Source organism: Octopus bimaculoides, chromosome 3 (assembly GCF_001194135.2).
Source record: "Octopus bimaculoides isolate UCB-OBI-ISO-001 chromosome 3, ASM119413v2, whole genome shotgun sequence".
NCBI lineage: Eukaryota > Metazoa > Mollusca > Cephalopoda > Octopoda > Octopodidae > Octopus > Octopus bimaculoides.
The window spans coordinates 103100313-103110663 of record NC_068983.1 but is presented as its reverse complement, the minus strand read 5'-3'; the positions used below and the strand labels follow the sequence as shown (position 1 = coordinate 103110663).

The following is a 10351-nucleotide window of genomic DNA, read 5'->3' as shown; positions in this document are numbered from 1 at the left end:
GCGCGCGCAGCGGTAGCGCAAAATGGAAACACCTTACTATATAGAAGATTTATTTACTATGGGGTTGGGCCACCTTTAGCATCGACCACAGCTTTTGATATGTCGAGGGATTGACTCGAAGAGCTTCTGAAGTGTTGTTGGGTGAATATTGAGTCTTTCTTTAACTAATACCTGTTTTAGAACTTTCTGCGACGATAGTGGAAGAGAGCGTCTCCTCACTTGCTGCTCCAAAATGCACCATAAATGTTTGATTATATTGAGATCCAGTGATTGTGAAGACCAACCCAAGTGGTCTACTTCACTTTTTATGTTTTTCATACCAGTTTTAAATCACATTAGTCATGCGAATTGGAGCAGTAATGTTCTGGAATATTGCGCTATAATCAGGGAACAGTGTTTGTACTATAGGGTGGACATAAACATCCAAAATATTTAGATAATACTTGGCGTTAACTGTGCCATGTAGAACAAATAAAGAAGCAAGAGAATTCTCTGATATAGCTGGTCAAATCATCACAGAGCCACCACCATGCTTCACGGTAAGAGCCAAATAGTCAGGATAGAGGGCTTCTTTGAGCTGTCTCCAGACATAAAGTTGCTCTAAAATGAGAAAAAAAGGTGAATGACATTAATCAGTGATGATATTGTTGCATAGAGTCACTGATTACTTGTGATAGTCTAGACACTATTTTTTTCCACTTCACGATGTCGATGGGGGACAGCAGCGATTTAACAGTTCCAACCGTTCGTGGTATCCAGTTTCAAGGACTCACAATGACCGGTAGTAGTTTCATTCGAGGTGGAAAATATCAGAGCGTTGTCTGTCTGTGTCTGTGTGTGTGCGAGTGTATGTGCGTGCGTGCGTGTGCACGCGCGTGTAGTAGTGGATGGATTTTGGGTAACTGTAGTTAATATATAGGCAGTAGTAGAGGCACGTAGCTTAATAATTAGGGTGTTGCACTCATGTTCGTAAGATTGTGGTTTCGATTCCTGGACCGGGCAATGTGCTATGTTTTTGATCAAAACACTTCATTTCACATTGATCCAGTCCACTCTGCCGACAAAATGGAATGATCCTGCGACGGACTGGTGTCCCGTCCAGGTGGGGAAGATATACACCTCAGTATCTGGGAAACTGGCCTTATGAGCTTATGGTTCGGGAAGAACCTCTGATTCTTTCTATTTTTCCTTGAGCTTTGATGCAGGTAGTGTTTTATATTAGCTTGTATGGGTGTATGTAGGAGTGCGGTGGCGGATTGGAGATATATGAAGTTGTTTAAACAAAAGTCAGTCAAATAAAAGCCGAGTGTTAGTCTTTCAAGTGATTCCTAGTCCGGTCGGTTTGCGTGATGATTAAAATTGTGAGTTTAACTGAATTAATGAAAGGGAGTGAAATATATTGTTATGAGTTGGTAGAGTGTACTATTAATAGATTTCTAAACTATTTTTATTTGCTACTTATATTTTTCCTCTTCAATATTTATAAACTCAGTGTGACGTCATTTCAACATATGGCGTTCTTTTTATAAAATAGTGTTCAAGGTTGCTTTACCATAAGGTTTCGCTACCACCGTGCACACACACACAGACACATACACGCAATCACATGCTCACATGTTTGTATGAATGTATGTGATTGTGTATGTGTGTGTGTGCGTGTGCACGTTTCCTGGTTTTATTTTTTAATTTCTTAGCAATGGAGAAAAATTGTTTCTAACCTAGAAACAGAACTTTTTCATTGAATTTAGATATCAACTGATTCGTCACATATGCTGCGTGAATATAAGTATGTAAGTACATATATATATAAAGGGCCGGTTCAAGGTACCGGCAATCGAGCAGTCGCCTGGGGCACCATGTGCTAGGGGGCGCCAAGGAGGGCGTGACAAAGACAAGGAAATTTCCACGACCGTCAGCCTGTACACGCCGAAGTTCAGCTTGCCCGGAGCGCCAGCAACCCTAGGGCCGGCTCTGCATATATACATACACAGATACACATATCTGTATGCACGTATGTATGTATGTATGTATGTATGTTCTCTTTGTCTTATTAATTTAGAGTAAATTTTGACCGGTCACCTACTTGGTAGTAAAGTTGTGAAGGAAAGTATCTTATTTTAACCATCATCCTTTAAATCTTAAGAAGATCTTTGCAGATTTTTATAGTGCCAGATATCGTGATCATTTGCAGTATATGAATTAAGGAACTGATTTGCTAACCAAGATTCTGAGTCGTCATACTTTGCTCTAGATAGGATTATATGTATCCCGTTGCCCCAATAATAAAAGGTATAAAGATGAAAATGCATCTTGGGTATTGGATTTGCAAACTCCTTATCAATGGTCCATAGATATCCTCTTTCTCGTGTATTTTTCTAACCACATTCGCGTCCAAACATGTATGTATGTATGTATGTATTTATGTATGGAAGTATGTATGTGAGCGTATTTTAAATGTATACATGAGTACATCAATTTATGTACTTACGCATATATGTAAGTGGTTGTATGTATGACTAGATTTATGGATTTAAGTATGAATATATAAATGGATATTATTGTAGCAGAAGAAACAGAGAGGAGAGATAGTATGTTCATGAGCAAGAAGAATTATGCATTACTGTTGGATATTTTGCCTATCAGTATTCTTGCTTTCTTTTGGATATCATCTGATTTGTTTGCATATGTAGCTGTAGTATCACCCCAGATAAGTAGGCAATTCTCCAATAAAGATCATTGACATAGATGCAGTGGAGGTCACAGACATACGAGCAGTATTCCAATGGGGCCACAGTATTCCAATGAGAGGAGTACCGCAGTGGAAGTCATAGATATGAAAGTGGGACTCCTATAGTGAAGGCGCGTTGTCTAGTTATTAGGGTGTTGCATTCACGATTGTGAGATAGTGGGTTCGATTCCTGGACCGCACGGTGCATTGTGCTCTTGAGCAAAGCACCTCATTTCACGTTACTCTACGATCACTTCGACATCTGACGTATGGCACAACCTGCACCTTCACAGGTAATGTTGATTTGATACGAGGCACTGAATTAATGTACAGCACAAACAATTTATCACTGTAACTTTATCTGTGCAGGTTGTTCAGCAAGAAATTACAAAACCCACATCTGTGTCTACGACAGTCATCACAAATATCTAGAAGTGAATATTGTTTGAAATGACACTGAGTAGATCGTTAATGTACAGAAAAATGTGTGTGGGCAACATAATCGATCCTTCGAGAACACCAAAATGGAAAAAGAGCACGTGATCAGCGCACACTCCAATGGTTCAGTTTAATAGTAAACTTCTGGACCTTCGACTGCAATTTAACAAAGATATTCTTGTAACAGATGCATTCAAATGCATTGCTGTTATCAAGAACAATGGCATTTGCTTTCGCCGAAATTTCCAAAGCAGACGGTTCCCTCATGAGCTGCATATGAGAGAACGTTCTAGTATTTATGGTTCTTCAAAAGTCTATAAAGTATGACACAATAAATTTATCGTAGATAATCTACGTTATATAAGAACCGATTTCAATTTTATCTTCTTTCAGATCAACTGTATAGTTGTTTATATTTTCATCAGGAGTGTTGTAAAAGTTGTATTTTTGGTGATGATGTTTAGTGTTTCTGCGATTGGCCACCAGGGTAGTGCACAACCGCTATGGTTTTGTCGTCGTCCATTCATTACAAATAGCTGGTAGACGGATAAAAGTTTAACATTCCTTTAGATAATATTTCTTAAATGTAACATGGTCATTGAATAATGTAAGACCAGGGCCGGCCCTAGGGTTGCTAGCGCCCCGGACAAGCTGAACTACCCGAATTGCCGATACCATGAGCCGGCCTTGTGTATGACATATATCAGGTGTAGGTAATGGAAGAAAAGGAGGTTAAATGAGATGATGCGACATCTCCGCATAACTGTCGGCGTACCGTATGTAATTTTTCGTAAGTTTGCGCTAACACACTGATAATCTGACTTGTTTTCAATATTCTGTTATTAATAATAATTATTGTACCTAGCGGACTTAAGCTTATCCTGCACCTTAGCATACAGCATTCGGTAGGCCCGGGTTTCTCGCATGTCTAACGACCCAATTCTCATCTATGCTGTGATTTGATACTATAGGGCCTAGTCAGTGGCGGATCGTGTATAAGCACTGAGGAACTTCAGCACCCCCTATCGATAACATTCAATATAATGAGTCCTTTTATCTTTAATTCTTTCTTTATACTTGTACATTATATAATCCTTAAGCTTAATGTCAGTAGCCATCCCATAGTTTATGAAAAAAATACAAAAATCCTTGTATAGAACTGTGCACCTCACAGTTCTAGCGACGCGGTGTTTGGCTGTTGTGCGCATGCTCACATGTCCGAGATAGGAAGCTTCACGCTAGGGAGAGAGAGCACTGTGTGTGTGTGTGTGTGGGGGGGGGTGAGTATTTAGATAGGTAGATAGATAGATAAAGAAAATTGGTAGGATCAGATCTTTTTATATGTTTGTTTCCTTTTACACAATATTAAAATAACGGCTAAAATTTTCTGAAGCAGCACCCCAATTAATTTTATCTACTAACCGCCACTGGGACCAGTGCATGTATTTGTAACTATAATGCTGCTAAGGCGGCTGTGATGCTCGGTCTCCCAGTTGTAATGCAACCGTATTAGAAGTAGGGCATTAAAAAATAGTTGTATACTGCCAACTTAACGTGACAGTCCCAATAAGGGAATATACTACTGCTATTTAGCCCTAGGAAGCTGAACCGCTTCCTATTAGGCCTTGACACATTTCCTGTGTCCTTATCCTTGCGAGGGGGAGACAAACTCCTCCACCCAACTTAGCCTGCATTCAGGGACATGTTTCCGAGTCTTTGTTCGTCATCAGCCTGAAGTAGCACGACTAGCTGTTTAAAAAAGTTTGTTTACCTCTCGCAAGGATATACTATTTAAAAATGTTTTTAATAAAATATAAAAATAAAAACGTGTGTCTTATACGCTGGCAAGTTATGGTTGAGTCATGTCCAGAATTTTTTCCCGTACTTACTTGAATGTTTAAAATAACATTAGTTATTTTCTGGTATTGTCTTTTCTTTACCATATAATTATTTCTCTTTAGCATTTTACTGCTTACTTCATTCACCAGGTTAATATAATTCATAAAACATGTTAACACTAGTTTAATTACAGTTCGTGAAACTTATTATTCAGTTGATTACGATGCTTTCTTTTCATTACCATCAGTTTTGGTACTCTAGTAAATCGGGGGGAGGGGGCTGCTTGAGTGCGTGCGCTTGCCTAATTATATCTACATTATATCTTCAGAAACAGATCAAATGGTAAGACAGCCCACCACAACAGACAGCGACGTTCCAGAGTGCAGAAAATATCACTTCTTAGTTCCAACGAACACATTGGTGAGATCTTAGAAATTGTTGTGTCTATAATTATGCATGAAAAACGTAATGGTTCCCCAGCAGGGCTGCAGTCCAGCGACTGAAATAAGTAAAAGAAAAAAAAATAATTAAAATTAATTTATATTTATTTGCTTGTTCCAGATTCTGAAGTTTGGTCATGTTGGGGCACAACTATTTATGTTGTTGCAGCCTTTCCACTGCCCTTGGTATTTAGTGAATAAAAGAATTTCATACCACTAACCTCATCTGACAGTAACCTCATTTGTGTTATGTAAATCTTACATTTTAGCTTGCCAAAGACTAGTTTGAATTTGTTGATAGCTGCTCAATACAAATGCTTTTCCTTTTTTTTTTTTTTTTTCTGAGAGCTGATATTGAAGAGTTGTGCTCCTTCTAACCCAAGACCATTTTGTTTCAATCCGAAGAGGAGAGTGTGGGTAAAATAATTATGACATGACTGAGTGAACAAGGAGATTAAATGTATCTGTTTCTATAGCGATGTCATCAGAATCTTTGATATACACAAGCTGCTTTAGTTTTCTTACTATCTTCACCCGAAAACAAGCATCGTTAAGTTTAAGGTTGACAAATTTAGCTTATATTATTTCTTTATTCTCTGAGGCTAACATTTAAAAAATACTTGTATAGGATAATTAAAACAAGTGTAGGGGATATTTTATGGATCAAACTGTTTTAGTCTCCAGCTTGAGCCTGATTTTATATACCAGTTGTTTGTAGTGTATATCTAGTTCGGAAAGGAAATACTCTGAATTCATGCTAACACTTGAATCAGTTTGTATTTCATTCTCTAGAACTTATAAAATAAATATTTGAAGGGTAATTTCCTATTTGACGTTCGTAAAATCATAGTGATCCATAAAGTTTATTTCAATAAAACATTTCATAAATATCAGTTGTATACTCTGCGAACAGTGAATAAAAAGGGAGGAAAATTGTTTGACTTATTTTAAATAAAGTTTCGCCTTGGGCACAGGTGAAAATTCTTCAACAATCTACGGTGGGCAAACCAAGCAATACAACTTGCTGAATCTGACAAAGACTGAGCCAGTATCATAACCGTATGCCTTCCGTTAATCATCGGCTGATCTGTAAGTATTTCGTTGGGATTTACAATGAAACGAGGAGCGGCAGGGCGTCCACAAGATATGCTAATCGAGCTGAAGTGAAATTGGAACGAAAACAAAATCGATTTTACGAACGTCAAATAAGCAATTACGAAGTTCAAGATATCAAAATCAGTTTAATCACCCATAAATCTCTTTACACACGCACGCACGCACGCACGCGCGCGCACACACACACACACACACACACACACACACACACAAATGGATTTTCTTGTACGTTTTAAATAATTTCTAAAGGTTAAGTAGTTTCTTTACACTAGTGTGTAATGTATCATTATATTTTATTTTACACTCTTTTTATCTCTCCCACTTACATAGGTTCCCTGGAAATAGTACTGGACACCAGGAAACATCTGGACACAACAACAGTAGCTGGCGAAGTAGAATTACTCGTTCTAGACCGCAAACATTATGAACGACTTCTGGTAAAGAAACATCCCCAGTCAGTTGAAAGTCTAAAAAAAGAACTGACTATACGCCAGCTTCTCGTATTAAGCCGCTTATATCATCCAACAGAAACAACTGTGATGAAATATGTTACCATGAAGTTGTTAAATGGAGATATGTCGTCCAAACTTACACATCAATACCACCGCCAACGCCGCAGACATCCCGTGAGCAACAGATACAACGAAAGTGAGATTTCTCGAAAAGTTAGGACACGACTGCATATGAATTCGAAAAACACCGCGGCAATTATTCCAGGGGAAAATTCAAAGAAAATGTTTCTAAACCAATTAGAATATGAACTGCAACTACTGATGATTCATTTGAGAAAAAATGGAAACATCCATTAATTTCATTTGTTTTGAAGAGGAAGAAAATCGAGAGTTAATAAATAAAACTTCTCTGCATTCATAAGAACATGACATCATTGCATACAGAGAGAAGAGCAAACTTAATTAATTCTTTATAGTTTAATATTTCGAAAAGAATTAGTTTAATTTGCTCTTCTCTGTGTATGCAATGACATCATGTTCTTATGAATGCAGCGAAGTTTTATATATTAATTCTCGATCTTACTGTTCTTGAAAGTTCGTTCGGAAGTCCCAGAAAGATTTATGACTCTTTCCCAAAGTATTGTTGCAAATGTCCTGTTGAATAACATTATTCTAATGTAGTTTAAATGACAGAGGGTATGTTGAGATGTTGAGACTTTCAACCTTTGGCAATAATTTAAATTAGTAGTGTCACCTTCAGATAGATTGTACACCTGGGTGTTAAGTATTCTAAAATCTTTTGTTAATAAAAATGAACAAAAACACAAAAATATCTTTTTTATTAAGTAATCCCGGGAGAAAATTTATTCTGGGTGAGTAATATTTACTTTGAGAAAATAAAAATCTTTACAGAAACTCTATCCGCTAAACAAATTACCTTCTCTAAATACACTATAACATATTCAGGAAATTATCTCCGTTCTTTATGAGCAAGTAAAAATTAAAAAAAAAAATTTAGATGGGGCAAAATAAGTAAGACAAAGTAAGGTAAATTTGCTTCTTCAATACTCCTGGATTACATTTGAAAAAAGATTCATACACATCAATATCCATCCTCAGATATCAGAAAGATCAGAGATGCAAAAAATATATACTCAATAGCTTCTTCATGATCTGATTGAATGGTTCTTATTCTGCTATATTTATGCACCATGCAGTTAAAATAAGGAATTATTGAAACTGAATATTACTCATTATGCCCCACTTAAGACTTCCTCTCTTTTTTTTTTTTTTTTTTTTGAATTGAAATTATAAAATTAGATAATAGCGTGGGAAAAAATTGATTTGGAATCCAACAGAGAAAAGAATTTTCATTGTTAAACACCAAAACTTATCCAGATATTTTATTAGCAACCTCAATTACAATAGAGTCGAATTTTGGGGGAAATTTTCTTGAAAAATAAAAAGTACCTGTTTCAAGCTCAGCTTTAGTAACATCTATGCTGACTAATTTTTACTTCCAAAGATGATGCAACAATACAAAATAATGACTGCAATATTTACAATATAAACGGTTTCAAACACGTAGGGAGAAAATAAATCAGAAATTATTCAATTTGCCCCACTTAGCCATTTGCCCACTATCCACCCATCCACCTACTTAATAAAGCGTATCTCTTCAAAGCAAACTACGACAATCCTTTCTAATATAGACACAAGGCCTAGAGATAGGGGTAGTCGATTATATTAAACCCAGCACTCAACTGGTATTTGTTTCATTGACCCCGAAAGGATGAAACCGACCTCGGTGGTATTTGAAGTCAAAACATAAAGTATTTTTGTCACTGTGCTAACAATTCTGCCAGCTCGCCGTCTCAATAGCATTAATAATCTATTTATTCTTTTCTATTCTAGGCACAAGGCCCGAAATTTTTAGGGAGGGGGCTAGTCGATTAGATCGACTCAGTACGCAACTGGTACTTAGTTTATCGATCCCCAAAGGATGAAAGGCAAAGTCGACCTCGACGGAATTTGAACGCAGAACGTAAAGACAGACGAAATACAACTAAGCATATCGCCCGGCGTGCTAACGTTTCTTATTTCTTTATTGCCCACAATGGGCTAAACATAGAGGGGACAAACAACGACAGACAAAGGGATTAAGTCGATTACATCGATCCCAGTGCATAACTGGTACTTAATTTATCGACCTCGAAAGGCAAAGTCGACCTCGGCGGAATTTGAACTCAGAACGTAACGGCAGACGAAATACCGATTTCTTTATTACCCATAAAGGGCTACACAAAGAATTTTTAAGACACCACAAAACATAAAGACAGTTATAAAACGCAAACATAAAATCGGGGTAATTAAAATAAAATGATAATATGCAAGAATGAACAAAAATGAGGCGCAATGTCCACTCGATCCCCGAAGTCGGGTGGTTACATTTATCCAGTTTTTCACTTTTACGTTCAACGTCATGTAAACATTTTAACGGTTTTGTAACTCAAAAAATTCAAACACTCACGTTACCTTTCTTCCATTAATCATTGTTACGTCTGTCCTTAACAACTGCAAATAATCAGTTCTAGGGGGTGGTGTCTCCACCAACCATATCCGTTTCGTTATTAACTTTTCATCAAGTTCTTTTATGCACTCGAAGCATCTTTCCTCACGTGTCAAAATGCATTTTTCAGCACATTTCTCTGGCGTTTTCACTCTTATTATTTCTTCTAACCTCTCGACTTTTCTCTCCATCTGCTCGCAATTCTCGTACTTTATCAAAAGCCCCTTGTATTTCACATCTTTATCCGTTCTCTCTTCTTCTTCTTGTACATTATTAGTTTCTGGCTTTTTTATCTCTTTTTTTGTTTTCTGTTGACCGTTCCTTTGACTTATTTTTCTTCGCTTTTTAGGGTTAGTAGCTCCATTTTCGTTCTTCTCCTTTGTTTTCTCTGTTTCACACTTCTGTCTCTCTTTTATTTCCTCAGTGTGGTCTACAATTATTTCCTCCTCTGTTTGTGCTTTCTCTTGCTGTGGCTGTGTGAACTCATATAGGGGGCATTTGGCCTTCATATGACCTCTCTCCCCGCATATATAACAATTTGGTTTCCTTCCCTCGACTACAACATTTAACATTTTCTCGTCCTCCACTTCTATCTGGTAGGGAATTCTTTCTATGTCCTTGAATGTGGCAAAAAGCCACATTTCGAGTCCAAATCCCCACCATTTGCGCACTTTTGTTTTCGCCACTGGTCCTAATTCCGGCTCCTCCCTAGTTGCAACCAACCACTCTGGTTTGATATCTGGTGTAACTCTGGGAATTCGTATTTTTA

At 37.3% G+C, this 10351-nt stretch overlaps 2 protein-coding genes across 4 annotated transcripts in view; one reads left to right on the top strand and one right to left on the bottom strand.

The window, feature by feature from the left end:
* Window positions 1-7437, top strand: part of LOC106878241 (cAMP-dependent protein kinase regulatory subunit) — a 57205-nt gene extending 49768 nt beyond the window's left edge. For both annotated transcript variants that reach the window (XM_014927411.2, XM_014927410.2), the window contains 2 exons: window positions 5334-5425; window positions 6892-7437. In XM_014927411.2, the coding sequence (XP_014782897.1) occupies window positions 5334-5425; window positions 6892-7370 (571 nt within the window). In that variant the 3' untranslated portion in view covers window positions 7371-7437. The remainder of the gene's footprint in view (window positions 1-5333; window positions 5426-6891) is intronic.
* Window positions 1-10234, bottom strand: part of LOC128247323 (uncharacterized) — a 22167-nt gene extending 11933 nt beyond the window's left edge. Inside the window, exon 1 of one of the 2 annotated variants that reach the window (XM_052966397.1) lies at window positions 9544-10234. In XM_052966397.1, the coding sequence (XP_052822357.1) occupies window positions 9544-10223 (680 nt within the window). In that variant the 5' untranslated portion in view covers window positions 10224-10234. The remainder of the gene's footprint in view (window positions 1-9543) is intronic. The other variant, XM_052966398.1, reaches the window with a different exon arrangement.
* Between the last annotated feature and the right edge of the window lie 117 nt (window positions 10235-10351).